The sequence below is a fragment of the Orbicella faveolata genome, unplaced genomic scaffold (genome assembly GCF_042242905.1).
Source record: "Orbicella faveolata isolate gen_17 unplaced genomic scaffold, um_ofav_v1 contig_34, whole genome shotgun sequence".
NCBI classification, from domain to species: domain Eukaryota; kingdom Metazoa; phylum Cnidaria; class Anthozoa; order Scleractinia; family Merulinidae; genus Orbicella; species Orbicella faveolata.
The window spans coordinates 13125001-13145715 of NW_028301563.1; the positions used below are offsets into that span (position 1 = coordinate 13125001).

At 38.2% G+C, this 20715-nt stretch overlaps 2 protein-coding genes and 1 pseudogene across 3 annotated transcripts in view; all 3 read left to right on the top strand.

The window, feature by feature from the left end:
- LOC149104868 (RAD52 motif-containing protein 1-like) overlaps nt 1–4794 on the top strand; it is a 7189-nt pseudogene extending 2395 nt beyond the window's left edge. Inside the window, exons 3-6 of the transcript XR_016201430.1 lie at nt 1796–1938; nt 2541–2663; nt 3127–3277; nt 4125–4794. The product of XR_016201430.1 is annotated as an RAD52 motif-containing protein 1-like (transcript). The remainder of the gene's footprint in view (nt 1–1795; nt 1939–2540; nt 2664–3126; nt 3278–4124) is intronic.
- A 1384-nt stretch (nt 4795–6178) lies between these two features.
- The window catches only part of LOC149104869 (uncharacterized), a 30756-nt gene continuing 16219 nt past the window's right edge, over nt 6179–20715 (top strand). Inside the window, exons 1-5 of the mRNA XM_089271432.1 lie at nt 6179–6342; nt 12914–13026; nt 14371–14460; nt 15987–16273; nt 18342–18438. The gene's annotated coding sequence lies outside the window, so the exon portion shown is untranslated. The remainder of the gene's footprint in view (nt 6343–12913; nt 13027–14370; nt 14461–15986; nt 16274–18341; nt 18439–20715) is intronic.
- Nucleotides 18517–20283, top strand: LOC149104870 (uncharacterized). The gene is made up of 2 exons (XM_089271453.1): nt 18517–19255; nt 19341–20283. The coding sequence occupies exons 1-2, from the start codon at nt 18843–18845 to the stop codon at nt 20182–20184; spliced, it is 1257 nt and encodes a 418-aa protein (XP_089127579.1). The 5' UTR covers nt 18517–18842; the 3' UTR covers nt 20185–20283.

Here is a 20715-nt window from a genome sequence, read left to right on the forward strand (position 1 = left end):
ATTGAGCTTATGCGCTGCGTGAAATTGACATTTTGCTGGTTTCTAAGTGAAACCAACATCCTTGCCGTCACGCGTTAACGCAAAATCAACATTTTAACCTATTTAGACCTGAAATCAACATCATTGAGCTTATGCGCTGCGTGAAATTGACATTTTGCTGGTCTCTAGGTGAAACCAACATCCTTGCCGACACGCTTTAACGTGAAATCAACATTTTAACCTATTTAGACCTGAAATCAACATCATTGAGCTTATGCGCTGCGTAAAATGGACATTTTGCTGGTTTCTAAGTGAAACCAACATCCTTGCCGTCACGCGTTAACGTGAAATCAACATTTAAACCTTTTTTGACCTAAAATCAACATTTTTGAGCTTATACGTTGCGTGGAATTGACATTTTGCTGCTTTCTAAGTGAGATCAAAGTCCCTGCGGTCGCGGCGGGCCGATCCTTTCAGGGGCACCCAACGGATCGTTTCGGTAAATTATCTGTTCGGAAGGCTTTTAATCCCCTCTGATTTTCTTGAGAGAATTGGCACCTCGAACTTTCGTGACATGAGAAATTTAATGTCTGTTGTTTTCGGACTGTTGAAAATGTCGTTTTGAGTACCGAAAAAAGGTCAGCTATCATTTTCGGAAAGGCGATAAGACCTAAGGTTTTCGGGAAATGGACAAAAAAGCCCTAATAAATTCGAGAATACTCAAGTTCCCCTAGAATATCCGAACAGATAAAATTTTTTTAGTGCAACCTAAAATTAACCTCCAGAGCTTTAAAAGTACTCCAGAAAGCCTAAAACAGCATCTAACAGCATTAGAGAGAAAACGGTCGTTGGGTGCCCCTGATCCTTTGTTATGATAAACCGAGGCGAGACTTCGACTTATAACAAAGGCTTGGCTTGGTTATTATAACAAAGGATCGGCTCTGTTTATCATAACAAAGGCCCGGCTTCGTTTATTTGCAGCCTCGGCGGGAAAAGGGCGTTAGGTATTTTAATCAAAAGTGAACTTTGTCGAAAACGCTCCAAATTTCGCATAGAGTTTTGTTTAGGTATGTTTAGCAATGTCCCGTAGTTTTTGCGCTAAACCTTGCTTCGTTTTCAGGATATTGCGTATGCAAAAAACCACTCGGTTTTCCTAGCTGCGTCTTTATAAAGCGAAGCAAAAACCAGCGGCAAAAATACAGGAACACGTTTTTCTATTACATTGAAGACCACATGCAAAAATTCAGCTAATTTGGAGCAAGAAAAAAGAAAAGCAACCAAAATCGTCACTTATCCCCTTTTATGACTAGCCTCTTCATTTGTACTGAGTAGATTCCAAAATGTTGTTAAATAAATGGAGCTTATACCCCTCCCCTGACTTGTAATGTTTGTAATCATGTGTTTTTGGTGGGGACGGGGATAACACAAGAACTTTATCCTTTGGTTTTCAGACGAAAACAACATTGAATGGAGGTAGTGGGGGGTGGGGTTGGGGGGGGGGGGGGCTACAGTGTGGTTTGATTACATCATAGTATCACATGCAATTATTGACAATACTATCTCGACAGTTTTTTGCAGGGTTGTAGGTGTAGCTAAGTGCACTGACCACTATAAACATTCAACATGTAAAATTGGTTTAAACTGTCTTAACAAGCCAACTTGGGATGATCCATTTTTAATCTGATTACTTCCCCACCATGCATGAGAAGGAACCTAATCAAGGCTGCATGTAATAAACTAAAGTAAAGTCAAAAAGTGATTATTAATTAACTGGGTGATTGTCTAATAACATGAAAATTATCACTTTTGCCATCAGCTCCTGAGGAGTCCACTGTGAATAGTTCTGACCTGAAATACAGTTCTCTATATGCCTTTGTCAAGTTTTATTCAGCAAGGGCAGCAAAAAAGGCAAAAGAGAGAATAAGTGGAAAGAGACTTTTAGGAGGCCAATTTTTAAAGGTCAGTTTTAGTTTTCCCTTGTGGCAGAGTTCTCATGGTAATAATGTTCTTTATCAACTGTTGCATAATTTTTAGGCCAGGCCGGGGTTGTTTGAAAGGTGGATAGCACTATCCACTAGGTATTAAAATCGCTATCCAGTAGATAAGTGTTAACAAAACAAACCATGCTATCCACTGGATAGTGATTCATCTGGTGGATAGTGTTACCCACCTTTCAAAGAATCCAGGCCAGAGGGCTCGAGTGTCCTGGACGTCAGATCAAGTTATTTGGGTTTGAGCCCTAGCCAGGGTCATTGTGTTGTATCCTTGAGCAAGACACTTAACTCTCACAGTGATTCCCTCCACCTAGATTAGATCTACATGTACAAATGGGTACAGGTGATTTTAACGTCACAAGGGGTGGGGGTGGGTAAACCCTCTCATAGACATGCTGTCCCATTAGGGAGGTGTCAAAATACTCCTGGACACTTAATACTACAGAAACCAGGATGTGCTCTGCTGGTAATTGGACCTCTAGGTCCAATGCAGACTTTTTTACCTGTGTACGGTGTTATCTGAGTTAGCTTTGATTAAGAATTTATTGGTTAGCATTGTATATGCAGGTCCAGTTTGCTCAACGGAAAAAGTTCACAGAAGTTGTTTGACACCCTTTGTACATGGCAAAGTGCACAGTGCTTGCTAATCATTACTTTGGATTTAATGGGTGGTCAACAAAAATTGTTCAGGTAATGGAATCTTCCTTTCTTCATTTTGTTATGGTCACTCAGAAATGGTGATTATTTATTTGTTTATTTGTCTTTGAGCTTTAAATACCATCATTAGATCTCTTGTTTAGGGTAGATTACCTAGTACATAATAGCTTTACTAATTACTGGCTACCAAAGTCAATTATCTGAATTTGTAAAATAAAGTCGTTGTTGATGTTAAAATTCTGATGTATGATTTCTAAATTTTTGTGAATTAGGGTTTTTTTGAGAGAACCTCAGTCAAGTCCAAACACTTCCATTTGGGTAATATGGGTCACCACAATGTGTCATCAGTGCAGGCACTTACTGTAACTCTTCATGTTTAGTGACTTAAGAGGAGTGTAGCCACTTGCCTAGGTGAGGAGCCACTCCCCTTCATGTAACAGAAACATGGAAAAGAAATTGTTCCTCTCACAAGTTTTTACTATTGCACTTTTTGCAGCTAGAGAGGCTAGAGAATAAAATTTATAACAGTGATTGTCAGGAAAAGAACAATTCTTTGTATAGATGTGTGGTTAGACTGGAGATTAAAGATTGTGAATTCTTTTGTGATGGCACTGGGCATGGTGGAGATCAAAACATGATAGAGCAAGGTTAGTACAGATTGATGGGCTGTCAAAGTGTCAACACTGATATTTTTAAATTCAAACAGTGGCTTGAGGATGTTCACATGAATTGTTTCTGTGCATCCTTACTGTGTAGGAAAATTCACACTCTACATCATCAAGTGTGTGCTAAGTAATAAAATGAACAATAACAGGGGAGATGGCCATTGCTATGGATTTAGCGATCTTGCACGTTCAGTGACCCCTATTTTTCTTTTGATAGATCACCTCCTCTACTGATTTTCTCTGTTTAGCAAAAAAAGAAAGAAAATCTATCAATTAAAAGTTTGAATTTTTTGCCAAATGCACCATCGAATTCTGTTCTTTTTAGTTCTTTGTTTATCTGTGCAGTGGTCTCAAATGCCTCTTGAAGGGTTAAGTTATGTTGGCAATATTTGGAATTATTTATGCAACAGACCCACTTTTATGAAATATGACTAATATCATTTACCTCCGTTGACTCACCTTCGATATTTAAGACCATGTAGACCATCTGTAAACCATGCTGAATTATGTACGCCAATTTGTCACATGCTTTGACTCTGAAATGAAGTTGCTGACTCCCAATTTTTTTTGCATTTTTGACACAGGTAACTCATTATCTGACTGCAGTAAAAATTATTAAAAAATCTATTTACTGGAAATGTTCGTGCGAATGTCCTTAAGCAATGGTATCGTAATCTGTCAATAGAGCAATTGTGAGAGTCTTCCATGTGGAAAGAAATTTGTGTCCAATAGCCCAAGGCTAGTAGATTTCTTTTGGAAACTTTTTGAGGAAATAAATATTATGTGACTTTTCAACTTGCAAATTCTTTGTAAATTTTATGGTTCACAGAAAAAGACCCTGCCAAAAGACTTGAATTGCTTGGATATGCCAAGAAACTGGCCCACAGACATGCATATGAAAATGCATTTAGAAGAGTGATTATTATATCTTTGGACAATGGCAAAGTTGGAGTAGAGATAAACCAACAAGTCATGCCTGATTGCAGTTTTGATGAGCCTGCAGAGGATGGAATAGTTCATGTAAGCCACATTGAAGAAATGCCTGTCAGTGATTCAGATGAAGAACATAATACACAATTAAAACTTCAGAATAAAAGTAACTCTTCACTTGTTTGTAATGGTGTTGAAAGCTGAAATTGAACTTAATGAGCCTGGAGAGGCAGGAACAGTTCATGTAAACAATATTGAAGAAATTAGCCTGTGAGTAATTCAGATGAGGAACACAATGCACCATTAGGACTTCAGAATACATGTAACTCTTCACTTGCTTGTAATGGTGTTGAAGCTGAAATTGCACTTAATGAACCTGAAGAGGAAGGAACAGTTCATGTAAACCATATTGAAGAAATGCCTGTCAGTGATTCAGATCTCCTATTTTTGATTCCAGTTTGAACTGGAAACCATACTTACACGAATTGAGCAAGAAAGTTTCAAGAGGTATTGGAGTATTATCTAAAATTAGATATTATGTAAACAGGAATAAATTATTACATCAATTATATTATTCACTTATTTACCCCTTCCTCACCTATGATTTATCAATTTGGGGCAATACTTACAATTCTACTCTTAAACCCAATTAGTAATTCTTCAAAAGAGGGCTATACATATTATAACTTTCTTGAAACTCTGAGCCTCTTTTTAAGGAATTAGGGATTCTTAAATTAACTGATCTTGTTGTCCTTCACAATGCACTCTTCATGCATCACTGTTACTATAATCTTCTTCCATCTTCTTTTGAAAATTGTTTTTTTAGACCATATTGGGTCAAAATTTTACCTCATTAGTATTTAGGTTGTCTCTTTTAAGACTGATAGAATACAGTGAGCGTACATTTTTTCTTTAAATTTTCATGGCTACTGTTGCCTAGCAACAGTAGCCATAATGTTATTCAATGTTTTATTCATGTGAAAAATCAATTTCGAGGAAAAATCCGGTACTTCTCAGGAATGCAATAATGTTACAACACTTTATTATCCAATTTTCGCTCTATTATCTGTCAAGTAGTCACTTACGGGACGTTAAAAACGAAAGAAAATTTCAGACTTTTAGCTCCAAAAGTGGTCGTGGTCGCTTATGAGAGGTGGTCATTTACAAGAGTTTCCAAATATAGTGATTTGACTGGGAAACTTTTGGTATTTTGGAAAGCTGGTCGCCGAGAAGAGGTGGTCACTTACGAGAGGCAGTCGCAACCGGAGGTTGCTCTTTATTTATTTAAATCAACAATTAAATGGACACTCAGGATAATTTTGCTGCGTTTTTGGTCAAAACAATTATCATTGTAAATCTGTCTCTAGACCTGGCTATGCTTAGGGAAATCCAAACCTCCCAGGGGGGGGGGGGGGGGACTCACATATAAAGAGGATGGGGGTGATCTTCTGAAATTTTGAAAAGAACCCCTAAGAGGTACCAAGATCCTGTTTTGTGGGCGTGGCTTGAAATGTTTTTCACCCCTAAGAGGTACTAATTCTGAAACAACATATTATCTCTTGTTGTATGATTTTCGGATCAATACACCAAAAGGTACGGCAAAAGCTCCCGCTGTGAACCTTTTGAGGCTGAACACCTTAAGATCGAGGTACCAAAACCGCTTTTTTAACCCCTAAAAGTACGATAAGCAACCCCGTCCTTTTTATTTGAAAGTTCGAACGCTTTGATACACAGACGAGATGAAACGCAGATTGAAGAAATTGTACAAAAATCGAAGAAGTTTAACATTTAGCCAGGGCCATGTAATAACAAATCAACTTATAGCGAGGTGTGATAAAAATAAGATTTTGCTTTCGACTCGCGCCAATCCTTTGAAGGCGTTTTGCGTTTTGCGCCCTCTGGTCGCGAGAAAATTGGGGCGAGAGCAAAAAATCGACGGAGTGGGTGCTGGTGGGGCGGGTGAGAGATTGCGGCAATGCTGTTCATTCATGCGCAGTAAATGCTACGAAGGCGATGTGACATGTCTGTTTGGTCAATGTTTGGTAGTCTAGGACCATTTTTTCCAAAAATCGGCCATAAATGGTGATGGTCAATAGCCTGCAACGTTCTTTCCCGAGGTAAGAAGTGCTTGAAGTCTTTAAAGTATTTATACTTGGTTAACTCAGCTCGTATTTACAACGTACATTTGTTAAATAGCATACGCAGCAAATTGTTTTCCAAAATCTTAACAAAGTTAGATGTCGAGGCTGTTATTTGAAGGCCTTAGAGATCACGAGTTTCATCAAACAAAAGCTATTAAAGTAATAAGCTCGTGTTGCTGAGATCTGGTCACTGCAGATGAATTTTGTTATTTTCCTTGTGCAGTTATGATCACCCCTGCATACCTGCCAACCCCCAGGGTACAAAAATCTGGAGACGTCTAGAAATCTTTGCATTGTAAGAATGTCATTTTCAACGATGCCCGAATACTCTCCGAAAATCACCCGAAGGCCCTCCGAATGTTCCCAAAGTCTCTCGGTTAGAACAACATTTATTTTTCATAATCTTAAATGTCAAGTTGCTCAGTGATTCTAAAGTTTTACATCTTGTTTCAACATCTTAGTGCTATCGTTATGATCTATGCTGAAAAGTCCACATATTCCATCACAATATCTGCTGTAAAGCAGGGTTTTTACTAACAGAAAAAATGAGAAGGAAAACAGGTCTAAAAATAACAAAGTTTATATGGAAATCTGATTTTAAATAATATTCATAAACTGTGCTTCTGCAGGATTCATCAATTGGAAACATTACTGATTAGGCCCTCAAATCCTTTGCCTAGTGCCTAAAGTTTCCAATTCATGAATTTTTCAGAAGTGAAGTTTTATTAATTTAAAACTATTTGACATCGTGACTTGCAGCTCTGACCCGCTCACATTTCAAAGCGCTTGAATTTTCAAAAAACCCACAAAAGTAGCTTATCTCAAGTGTTGACTGATGGCTGAACATCAACTAGAGGAATCTCCTTCACTTTCTGTGAGGCAAGTCTCCTCACTACGACCCTCAAAGCCTGAGGGAAGGGCACCTAAGAATTCTTTTTGCAGCGAACCAAAATTCATGCTGGCAATCTTCACTTCAAGTGTAAACAGCATGCGAAAAGTGCACCAACTTCCTTCCATGTATTGTGCGATTGGATTGGTTGATTTCTGACCAATTACAATTCTCGTTAAATATATATCGATTTCATCGCTCTGTTTCCCGTTTTCCGATGTTTTTCGATTGAGAACAGCTCAAATAAGAGCACTAAATCCACTTCTTGTTTTATTTTCCTGTTTGGATTCTCGAAAAAAACGAAACTGATGGAAAAAAAAATTGAAAAAAGCCACGTTAGGTATTTCCCGGGAGATTTGGTGCTCTAACCGGGAGACCGGGAGATTTGATGAAAAACTTGGAGACTCCAGGGAAAACCGGAGAGTTGGCAGGTATGCCCCTGGGTGCTGGGTATTTACATAAGTTAAGCTTAACTTACTCAAGTGTTAGAACTTACTTGTATTGTGTGTTGTTTACTTTAAAAACACATGAAGCTATAACTTAAAAACTTACTTAGGGTTGATCCACACTGAGAACAAAACTTTTGTTTAAGATTAACAAACAAACCTGGATGAAATAATTTGTCTGGCATGGGGGAGGGCGGGGGGATGTTGGGGGATGGGGAACTTACGTACAGCTCATCAATTTTGTGACTTTCAATGTCTTCTTTACTGGCAATCGAGTGGGAAATGAGCTAGTTATATAGTTACAGGTGGCTTTTATTTATAAAAATGTTCGTACGAAAATTTATTCAATGTAGAGCATTTCTGCGGTAAGATATTGACTTGCGTCAGAAATTCAAAGAATACCTAACTTGAGACGGTGCAAGTGACTGTAAAGCGGCCTTAAATAGCAGATGTTCGAAATGTAGAGGGGAACTCCTATATGAATAGGTCGGGGATGCTCGTCGTCTGGGTACAAATCAAGAATTCTGGTCTCACTTAGGGTGTTGATGACGAAATGTCACCATTTTTAGCTGTCAAAGTAACCTTTAGGGTGCACTCAAAGAAATAACAATTAAAAGAAACGCTCTCATTTAACTTCTGGTTTTAGGCTTGATTTCTGCTGATCTCTCGAGTACGCGAGTTGGGTCTACAAGTGCATGAGGGATCCTTTCTTGAACAGTGGCTAGTAATTGAACCTATTCCATTTAAAGTGGTATCTTTTAGGGGTCTAATGAAGCTTGAGCAACTCCCATATTAGTCTTCTTTAATTTGGGAGTTAAATTCAAATTTTCTAATGAGCATCCATGACCTTTTCATATGGGAGTCCCCCCCCCCCCCCCCCTGGGGTTTCAATTGTCTAACAGGAAGTGATCCAGTGAAGGAGTGAAGGAGGGATGGAGTGAAATCACTTCACCACTACATCTTGGAAAATAATATTTTTCAAGTTCAAAAATAAATATTGTACAAGTTAAAAACTAAGACCTAAGACAACCATAGAATCTCAAGACCTGGGTTTGCTTTAATTTGAACTTAATGTCAGTCTGGATCACAAGTAACAAAACAGTGCTATTTAATAGTTCTTGGATTCTCACAAAGCCACCCAGTGATACGAGTGCAAGATGAAATAAAGAATATTAAACTACAAAAATAAATAGGGAAAGCTCAACTAAACTGGAATAAAATTCCATTTCTACATGGGCAAGTTTTGGTACTGTGAACAGTCATGCTATTTCATGTACATCAACTGGCGTGCATTTTAATGACTAAAGTTACGCGCGCAAACGGCTTGCATAAATTGAATGTGACTTCATAGTGGAGCTATAAGAAATTCGGAGGGGGTCTTAGGTCTTAGTTTTTGTGATTCGGAGGGGGTCTTATGTCTTAGTTTTTGAAATTTGGAGGGGGTCTTAGGTCTTAGTTTTTGAGATTTGGAGGAGGTCCTAGGTCTTTTGAAATTCAGAGGGGGTCTTAGGTCTTAATTTTTGAGATTCAGAGGAGGTCATAGGTCTTAGTTTTTGAGATTTGGAGGGGTCAAAGGTCTTAGTTTTTGAGATTTGGAGGGGGTCTTAGATCATAGTTTAAGTTTTGAGATTCAGATGGGGTCTTAGGTCTTAGTTTTTGAGATTTGGAGGGGGTCTCAGGTCTTAGTATTTGAGATTCAGAGGGGGTGTTAGGTCTTAGTTTTTGAGATTCGGAGGGAGTGTTAGGTCTTAGGTCTGTGGTTCATGAGACACCCTTTTTTGTCCGCATTACTTCCGGGTGTCACTGTACTTAACATGGATTACCTCAGTCTTATTTATTTTGAATTCCAACAACCAGTGAGAATAATTTATAAATACGTGACAGCTTGTTATTAAAACAAACAGTGCAGTACATGTGTCAGAGCCAAGGTCTGTCAGCTGCTCTCTCTAGGTTAAATTTTAACATGTTGTTCAAGGGCAGAAAAAACCACAGGGAAGACAAGCTCAGGTTATTGAGTCAGATAGGAGGCAGTGTGCATTTGATTGCTTGGGGCACCAGACTTGAAATCCAGAGGGAAGCCAAGCTGACTGGTTATGAGTCAGATAGGAGGTAGTGACAGTGGCTGAGTGATTGGGGCACCAGACTAGCTGAAGTTGTTTCTCTTCAGACCTGAGTTCAGCTCCATCATGGCAGTTGTGAATAGCCAGCTGATAAAATTGGTAATCATAAAGTAATGATTGAAATGACTGAAATTTGATAATCTAGGACCGTAATAATTAGACAGACACTAAAGGATAGGAATATTAGCTATTTGTTGATTTTTTGTCTTATTTGCCCTTCACCCACCACCAGATGTATAAGTACCAATTGTAAAACATTCCTTGATTTTATTTCTTTTAGTTTCTACAGAACTAGACCTTTCCTTAGTTGATTTTCTACTTACACAGCCATTAACTTCTTATTGGTTATCATAGAACATCTGATCACAAACTTAATGAGTATATTTGATCGTGGCTAACTTCAAGCATACGTACATGTAACAACTTCAGATATATTTCCCTAACAGAAGCAGAATTGTATCCTTCAGCTTACTTACAAATGATTGCTTCACACATTGCACTCTCTTGCTGACATATTTGCTAGATGTCTGTTATTTGTGTTGCTTCCATGTACTGTACAAGAAAAAGAAAAAAGTCCAGTAATTATAGCATAATAGCTGTCATAGTGAAAAAACTACTGGACTTTATGTAAAGTTAATGTGTGGCAATTTATAAGATATTTTAAGAAAATTAATGAGACATATGTTAAAAAATCTTTATTTTAAAAGATTACTGCTGAAACTAAATTTTTCTTTTTTTGTAAAAAAAAAGAAGAAAGAAAAAAAAACTTGCTCAGTATAATATCAATGTACGAAACATGGTTGTAATAACTGGATACCAGTGAATTGGGTAACTAACCTAACATTGCTTGGTATTGAATATTCTTTTAAAAACTAGTCTCCCATTCAGGGGGGAGGGGGGAAGTAGCAATGTTGTCAGCTGCTGCTAAAAGATATGGCTGTGATCATATTCAAATTCAAAATCAGATTTTCATACCTAATGGCATACAATGTACTTACACCTTCGGGAAATGAGCTATTTATATAATTAGTTTTTATATTACGTGTCAAATTCAGATTTCCATACCTAATGGCATACATACACATTATCATGCACACTGTCAGACATGCTGCTGAGTCATCAGTTTTAAATTTTGAAATCCAACTGTTTCCAAAAAAAGTGAGGCAGATATTTCATGGAAGATTGTAATTGATTGTATTAATTAATTTATCTTTTCTCTCTTGACCCACACTGTACTAAAAAAAGATGGAAATTAGTGATGGTAACCAGCATGTAGGTTGGGGGGGGGGGGGGGGGGAGAGGAGGGGGAGACAGTGAGGCATGAACTTTTCACTACCCATTACCTGTAATTTCCAGACCTTGCCCCTTCCTTAGCTGTTGTTATAATTATGGTGTTTTTGTATCAAAAAATATCTCAAAGGACCTTACAAAATACTTCACTTCATGTTCCATTACCTTCAGTTGGGAATAATAATTATCCCATTGTCTCTTTTCATGCCTTCTTTAGAGATCCCACTCGATTTGCTTGTGGCTGTAAGCTCACCCTTACTCTTTACTTCAGATTTATATAATGCAGCCATTAATGGGAGAAATGGCTGTAAATGGGAATTTGGAGATCCAGCATGTGTGTTTGAGGGTATAAACAATTAAGGTTGGCAGCCTGTTAAGATTTAAAATTGATACATACTTCAGTGTGCGTCATTGACATACAATGCATGTGCTTGAAAGTTAGGTAGGAGAGTTTGAAAGAAGCTAATCAGAGTTAGTTGAGGTATGGCTGAGAGTAACCCTGGCTTGTTGAGCACTCTCTGAACTTCTTCAATTCATCTGGCCCGGGTTGTTTGATAATGCTATCCAGTGGATAAATCACTATCCAGCAGATCAGTGTCAGCAAATTAAAACAAACCATGCTATCCACTGGATAGGGATTTATCTTGTGGATTAAGTGTTATCCAGCCTTCGAACAATTGTGGCATTGTTCAATAAATTAATTGCCAATAGGAATGATGGAAGGGTTTGATGTTGCTTGTACCATAAAATGTGCATTATATTGATACACACTTAAGTCTTACAGTTACCGAGTTTGATAGCATGGCTTTGCTACATGTATATAGCTACAGTGAAACCTGTATTAAGCAGACACCATGGGACACTCACTAGCGTCCGCTTAATAGAGGGTGTCCACTCTAAACAGGTTCTAATATATATTAGTGTAATTATATACTGTAGTTCATTATTAACCCATTTGTAACACAGTGTAACACGCTGGAAGATCAAAGACTGCTCAAAGCACAATGTTCAGTTAGTCAATGCATCAATCTGGAATAATCTACTTAAGTTTAAAACAACATCGCTGAACAATGTTAAAGGATTGAGCTGAGGTTTTAGAAGTAAGAAGCCCTTGAAGTGTCCGCTTATTGCAGGTTTTGTGAAACAAAATGGCTTAGTTAAATATTGGTGTCTGCGTCCACTTAACAGAGGTGTCCCTGGATGCAGGTTTATTTTACAGTAAATGTTGGAAGAAAATTAAGGGACCTCAAGCTGGTGTCCACTTAATAGAGGGAGTCCGCTTAATAGAGGGTCCTTTTAACACAGGTTGACTGTAACTATGTTACATGTATAAAAGACAAAGACTGAACTTTGTTCATGACAGCAGGCCAAACTATAAGAAGAGGTACCGACAACCTGAAGGTTGTAATAACGACAGGGTTATTGGAGTTGCACTGTCGTCAACAGTTAGACTTAGTGGTAAACATAATTTAGGCAGCCAGCCTGAATAGGTGTTTTTAGTGGTGAGTTCGAACATGATGGTTAAATAAAACTTGTGAAATTTATTAATATGCAATCTTTGTTGTTCAAGCTTAAAAGCAAACAATCAAAAGACGTAATCAGTTAGTGTCATTCTGTTTTCAAAATGATACAGGTGGGGTTTTTTGTATTAAAATTTATGGAATGCATAATTTGTATTGAGGTTTGCAGGTCATTCATGTGACCTGAATAGTGTCTTTTCATTGGATCCATTTGTTTGGAAGTAGCAATGAATTTTGCAAGTATATAAATAGAGAATACCACTGTTTGCATTGTACTTCTAGGTGAAATTACTTAACAGTTGCAGCTGTTCAACAGTTTTATCCTGAGGATAAATTCTGACGCTTGCGCTATCTAATGTGGGAAGCCAGGGGATTATATGAAGTACTTCTATTGGGTGAGTGCTCATGGTGTTAGTTGTAATTGTGTCATTAAGTTTGTAGGATCTTTATATATTACACAATGTAACTTTCAAATTGAGTCATTTAGTTTAATCTGAAAGGGTTAAGGTTGTATGAGTTAGGGTTCGGTTGTACTCTTTGTTTTATCATATATCATTATTATCTACTAATTAAGTAAAGGAAGCTAAAAATTGAGCCAGTGGAAAAACAAAAATGCACAACAAAAGATGTTTTTCATTCTTGAAAGTAACACGGGTGGTGATCGGGTGGCCGATAGTGAGTGAGTTGGGGCTGGATGGTCCATGTTAAGTGGTCAGGGACATTTTGTTGTTCTTAGTCAAGATAGTTTGCCGTCACAACACCTCTTGATACAAGGAGGACTGGATGCAAGGGTGTACATGTATATGTTGTAGTTTAAACATAATGTATTTTAGGTAAGAATGTCTTAAGCCAGGTTATTTTGTTTTAACTTAGCTTAGATTTTGCAAATAACTTTATTTTTTTCTTCATGTTTGGGGGTTTCTTAAAAAGAATAACATGTCCACCACCCACCTCCCTGACTGTCCCTAACCCTATCCTACCCTTAAGGGGACAAGAAAATTAAAAAGGACAGGGTTAACGCTGTTCATTGAAAACTTTGAAAAGAACCTCTAAGAGGTACCAAGATCCCCATCCTTTTTATATGAAAGTCCACCCAGTACCCTACTCAGTCAGGATCCCATTTTAACCCCCACTTTTTTACTTTGTACTCACCTAGATTCACCCAATCTCTGACTTTGTAGTCCACTTTCATCTTCACTTGGCTATGCAAGCAATCATTACAAATTCTTGAATATTTAATGGCCTAATAAGTTATTGGTTTCCAGACTCCTCCAACCCCTTTGATGAAAATTAGACTAGTTTGAAATCACTCTGACCAAAACAAAAAAGGAAATTTAAACCACAACATGTATACATGTGTACCAGTCTCCCTGGTAAAGTGTGGAACTGTTGGGTGCTTTGGATAACTGCCTTTGGGGAAGCAGTTACCTGTTGTGGACTAGTGTCCAACTTGAAGGAGAGTAATTTTTGTTTATGGGAACTGTGATGCAATGTAAACCACAATAGCCCAGTACCTGCCTGGTGAACTGTGAAACTGTTGGGCACTTTGAATAACTGCCATGGCTTTTTGCTTTGTTCCTCCATTTTGGTACCTATAGGAAAAATTCTCTTTCCTTTGCAGTTTTCCACAAATCTTAGTACTTTCCATAATTTTCAGTGGTTCAGTAAAATGTGAGAAGACTTCTAGCCCCCGTTGTCCTGTAAGTTTTGAATTTAGCTTTTAAATTGTTCCTCAACAGGTGATTCTGTTGTTGGAAAAACATGTTTACGTAATAGATATCTTGAAGGACCAGTTGGTTTCAGTCGTCTTACTTGGTCCGCTACTGAAGGTGAGATGCATGTTTAGTTCTAAACAGCATTATTTAAATTGAGTAAGTTTAATTATTGCATGACCAAGTTAGTCCAGTCAAGGCCAATAACCAAAACCAACTAATCAGATTACTTTATTGCTGTTCCATATTTTCGCTTATGGCTTACTTGTTTACAGGAAATAACTTGGATGTCAAAGCTTATTAATCGTTTTCTTTCAACGTTTTCCCCTTTTTGCCTCGTGCCCATGTGACTCTCTTCACCTGGACAGGAGGATATGGAGGGGTTTTGCTGTATTCCTGTCTGAGGATTCTTCCCATTCCAATCCTAATGAAAATTCCTGAGTAAGGATACTTGGGATGCCTAATGTAAGGTTCCTGTGTAAAGATTTTTCGCATTTCTGATTGTATTCTGTTTTCTCAACACTTAATTAACAGCATGAAAGCAGATCGTTACGTCACGCTACTTGGGTTAAACCAAGAAGCAAGTCAAATCACTCTAGACAGATCACACGGAACGGATTCGCCCTGACTGGTTTTTGATTCTTCCTTATCATTTCAATCCGTGAAATGAAGCAAAAAAAACAACAAATTTAACCTTAAAGTTGGCTTTAAATTACAGAGCCACGTCAAGGTCCCTCAAACGGAATCTGTTTTAGGAAACCCTTTTGATAAAGGGTCTTAAGAGCTGAAGTCCCAAGAACCTAAATACAACTCTACCATCAGAAAAATCTAGAGATGGAATGAGCCGATTTAAAACTATCATATAATGCCCACTTTCTGAAATTAAGCATGCAGGTATAAATTAAAAAAAAAAAATTTTCAGCAAGGGTCAGATTGGGCCAGGTCGTGTCAGATTGAATTGTATTCCTAAAAATACCGAAAGTGAAAATGCGCTCCTGTTTGTTTTAGCTAGCGTTACACTTGCTGGGGTAACTGCCGAATACCCTGCCACATCGAGCTTTTCACTGAAAATGGTTGACTACGCAGTACGCACAATTTATTTGTAACGCGAATAAATTATGTACTTCTGTTTGAATTAATGAGTTTCTGCGTACTGCGTAGCCGGTTAGGAAGAATTTAGGTCGAGTGGCAGGGCATTCTGCGGTGAAGTCCACTTACATTATACTTGTTTGGCTTGGCAGTGGATTTCCTGGCACTCTAAAACAAGTGTCACGAGGCTACCCAAAGGGCCTTTAATTTTCAGTCTTTTTGTGTTAAGCATTAGTAAACGCTAAGTCAGCTCCCAATGAGGATATGCGAAATAGTGAAGTTTATGTTGCGTTTCGAGGTTTTTTCTAAACGTTCATGATATTTGTAGTAAATCGTTTATTAGCCAAGTTTGCTTGATACCATACTAGGAAAATATCGGTCTTTCATTTTTTGTTATGGACCTCACTGCACTCGGCCTGTATTGTCAAGATCTTGAGCCGATATTCCGCCCTTCAGTATATCTCTCGAGCTTGGCTAATGAGACATTCTTACACCACCACATAATAGAGTTAAATTGACATTGACCTATTTGATCTTTTCCACTTCAATTTAAGAGTTTCTAGTCGGCGTTGATACTATAATAGTTTGTCAAGATCGTGGCAGAACCGTGAAATTTTTGGTATGGGAGACTCCTGACCGTGAAAGTTTTCGCTCTCTTGTGAGGCCGTCCTACACAGCAGCGGACGCTGCTATTATTGTGTATGACATAACACAGCAAGATTCACTTCGAAATGCAAGGGAATGGCTTTACATACTTCGGAGTGAGTGCGGACCAAATATTTTCAAAGCACTTGCAGGAAACAAAGCAGACCTTGTTAACGAGAGGAAGGTGACGTTTGAGGTAATTTGTGTTTGTAGCCATAGGTTTATGTCAGGTATAAAATCTGCAGTTACATTGTCAAATCCAATTCAGTTGAGGAAATCCGTTATAATTTTTACGTACATTGCATTACATCGAGCTGAATTGTTTTTACTCTAACAAGTTCGTTAGCTAATCGGTATCAAGTTCCATTACAGGATTTCTACCTGCGATCTGCCACGGCAAGTGTAGACACAGAATTCTCATTTTCATCACTCACCTCTTGGTCTTCCACACAATAAACTCTTTGTCTTACTAGACGTTGCTCAGAGTTTTACTTTGCTTGCCTGCAGTTATCTATGGGGCACCGTTTGTAAATTTATCATTAATTTTACTTTTCGGTCGTTTTTCTATTGATCTCAGTGTTGGTTTATTTATGATAATTCATTAATTACCGTCCCTTGTCACAAAAAAATAATGTTTTACTGCGATTGGTTATTTGTTAAAACCCAACGTACAAAATTTGGTTATTTCATAAAACGATTCATCTATGTCAGGGTATTGGTTGCGTAATAAAACCATTTTTATATGGGTTTGTTATTAGAATAAAACCAATGTTGCGTTATTTAGTTATTTGATAAAACCAGTGTTGCGTTATTTGGTTATTTGTTAGAACCAGTCATTTGTTGCTTATATTAATTATTAGATAAAACCATTGTGGCGTTACTTAGGTCGTTACTCGGATATTTATTTGACGAATTAAACCATTATTTCGTTTCAGTGTTGAAACTTTTATCATTGTATCCCTTGAACCTTTTTTTGTGGGCATCTTACAACTAAAAACCCTTTGGCCTGTCCTTTTTACGTTTTGAAGGATGTTAACGCTATTATTTCAAATAGCCAAATTCAATTTTATGAAATTGGTTATTTGAAATAACCTTAGTGTCCCGGGGGGAGCACTCCCAGAAAAATCGGGTGGGGGTGTGCGTCCTGCTTCCTAAAACCCTTACCCTAATTATGACCAAAATCTGCGATATTCCCTACCCTATTTATGACCTGACCAAAAATTCGAAACCCTATTTATGACGTAACCCTTAAATCAAAACCTTGTTTCAGACCTGCGTTATAATAAGTTCCCTAGTTTAGACCAATGTTAAATTACCGTAAACATAATTTGTGAAGGGCTTTTGCTGATTTTCTTTTAGATAATGACGAAAAAGTGGCTTCTTTTTAAAAACATACCCATATCAAGGCTAGAGTGCAAAAACCAGACCCTATTTATGACCAAAATGGCCAAAATCAGCTAAAATCGATACCCTATTTATGACCAAAACAGCTGAAAAACCATATTCTTTGGGGCCGCACATACCTATATAGCCCATATAAGGGAGTACCCCCCCCCCTCCGGGCTTAGTGTCAACTCGATGGGCTCAAATGTCGCCCAGCAGTATTGTAACATAAAGAAGGCGCTAAGTTTTTGCAGAGAGTTTGATCTCCGCGGTTAAGTTAACATGGCGTACGGATCAGGTCAGAACGTGACGTTGTGCACAGCCGTTACAAGAGCAATTAGAGAAGCCTTATCGGTTGAAGAACTGATACACCATCAGGGAAGAGTTTTTCCTATAATCTATTAATCGTTATTCAAGTAGCAAAGGACAGCATTTTCGGCGCGGGGCAGCATTTTCAAGGCCGAGGTCAGAGGTTTTCACTATACGGACCGACTCTAAGCCGTTAAATAACTTATTTATTTTTCCTTATCTTGTAAACTGGAGGACAAAAGTTTAAGACCGTGGGTAGAGATTTAGAAAAATCCGGACCGCGCTGAAAACCTATCAGATTGCAGGATTCGTTACCGTGCACTCTTGTAAAAAAAAAAAATTACACTATTTGTGAATGGGTGGTCAGTAATGAATAATCATAAATAAACCAAGTTCTCACGAAAATAAAAACGGCCAAAAGTAAAATAAATAATTGATCATTACAAACGGTGCCCTATGGTTATCTGTGTACAGTGTACCTGTGTAAATCCAGCTTCCCTCCTAGGCTACTGAAACTACAGGTTCAGCTCATTGAACAGGGTTTTGTTTCTTGAATTTGATTGTGTACGTAGGATGGTCAGTCTTTTGCACATGACAATGATGTGGATCTATTTATGGAAGTGTCAACATTAAGCGGTGAGAATGTGGAAAAGTTGGTCTTAACAGTAGGTGAGTTAAAAACCGATCTGTTTTTGTTTTACTAAACTTTTGGCAACTTCTGTTCACCTTCATCAAAGCTACAATGTTAAAAGTAATAGATCAAAAACGAGTGCGAGTTTTTCATCAGGGGTTCCAAACACCGAGAAACAGATGAAAGCACGACGCCGAAGGCGGAGTGCTTTTATTGTTTCGAGGTGTTTGGAACCCCTGATGAAAAACGAAGCACGAGTTTTTGAGCTGGCTTCTCAAAGTAGCATGAGAATTTTTTTCGAAGAATAGGTAATTAGTAGGCGTGCTCAATAGGCTATTGTCTGTTTTTTATTCATATGGTAAATGAAATGAATCTTTTATGTGCGGCCATGTGGGCAAGTTTTAAAGGTTGAATTTTTAATAAATTAACATTATGCCGCGTGATGGAGATCGAGTGGAGATCAGAACGTTTTCGAGTTCCAAAAACCTCTTCTCAAGAAAATGTTTTGGTGAATGATGCTGTTCCAGTTTCAACTAAGTATAAAAACAAGTGGGCTGTGAACATTTTTGCCGAATGGCAGAGGTTGAGAGAGGTTAAAGTTCCGGTATTAGATTGTGGCGGTCTCTTCAAGGACTACGATTTACACAATGTTACCGCTGTGAGTGTAGATATTGCTGGAATGGACGCTCTGTCGCTGAACTATTGGTTGTCAAAATTTGTGATGGAGGTAGCTAAAAAGTCCGGTGAAAGATACCCTCCGAAGTCTGTTTATGGTATCATTTGTGCCCTCAAGCGTTATTTGGAGGAGAAAAATGGATCAGAAGCTTTGAATCCTCTGGACGCTAGTGACAAAAGGTACTTGACAACTTTTAGACCGAATTGGTTAGTAATTTAAAATGCACTGTTTCAGGACTTTAATTTTGTGTGTTATTTTTTGAAGGTTTGTCCTTTTCCGACGTTGCTTAGATGCCGAGATGAAGAATGGCGTTCGAGAAGGGCTTCACATTAAGTGTAAGAAAGAGGAAAAGGAGTTTGTGAGCGAGCAAGAAGAAGCAGTATTCTGGCAAAAGAAATTGCTGGGAACTACATCAGCTAAGTCGTTATTGAACACGATCTATTTCTACAACGGAAAAGTTTTGGGGTTGCGGGGGGGAGATCACAGAAATATTGTTGTAAACAACTTTGAAATTGGTCCAAATTTTATTAAGTTTGAAGAAAATGCCTCTAAAACTTATCATGGAGGTGTTTGTGATCTAAAGTATGTGCCGCGAGTGGTCAAGCACGTTTGTCATTCTATTGAGGAAAAGCACGAGCCGTGCCTTGTTGAGATATTCAGATTGTATGTAGGGTTAGTTGAGACTCATGCAAAGGAAGTTACTGCATTTTACTTTAAGCCATCAAAAACTAGGTTCGCATTCGATAAAGCGCCCGTAGGCATCAACAGCTTGAACAAGATTTTGCCTGACATGTGCGACGCGGCAGGCTTTAAACGCAAAACCGCTCACAGTTTGCGCGTTACTTGTGTTTCCTCCCTGTTCAATTCTGGGGTTGAAGAAAAATTGATTCGCGAAAGGTCGGGGCATCGTTCTAATGCATTGTTGCAGTACGAAAAGCCTACAGAAGAAAATGTGTCTAAAGTTTCAAAGATCCTAGGTCCAAGTGTTGTTAGTACAACTACATGTTTTACCACAGAGAAACAGGATCAATCTTTAACGGATGTTGTTTTCCAGAAAGGAAAATTCAAAAACTGTACAATTAATATAACGATGTCTAAGAAGGAATAATATGTTGCTGTATTGTTGTTGTAAACAATGATTTAAGCGGGAAAAATGCTGTATTTAGAATTATAATTAAGACTGATTAAAATTCAAGTTTCTTGATCAGTGTCTTGATCAGTTTTTGAACTAATCTACCGTGTGTTGATCGGTATGTTCATTGGGTATCAACATACATGCACCTGACCCAATTGATGCGAGCTGATTGGGTCATTAGCTCATGAATAATTAATGAGTTTGAGAAGGTTCGGTACTGCTTGTGTAATTTGAATTAGAGATAGCGCGAGGGAACGTTTTACCCTCATCGTTGCCCTAACTCCCACAGGTAACTCCTCTTGTGGTATTTGGTCACACCTCGTTCGAAGACCCGGACGTCTATCAGTTTTTTATCCCTGGACTCAGTATGTTGTTTATTTGCTGATTCGCTGCTGCTCGCGTGTTTTGGTCCTTACGAGCTCCACGAGCACTTACAAGTACTCTCCATAATCTAGGCGAAGAAACAGTAATAGCACCTCACTTTGTATACGATCCCTAGGACTT

Bases quoted from the DNA above. Each gene is read 5' to 3' on its own strand.
- LOC149104870 (XM_089271453.1), top strand. From the start codon at position 18,843: ATGGAGATCGAGTGGAGATCAGAACGTTTTCGAGTTCCAAAAACCTCT. The intron at 19,256-19,340 runs GTACTTGACAAC...TATTTTTTGAAG, and splicing joins CTGGACGCTAGTGACAAAAG to GTTTGTCCTTTTCCGACGTT.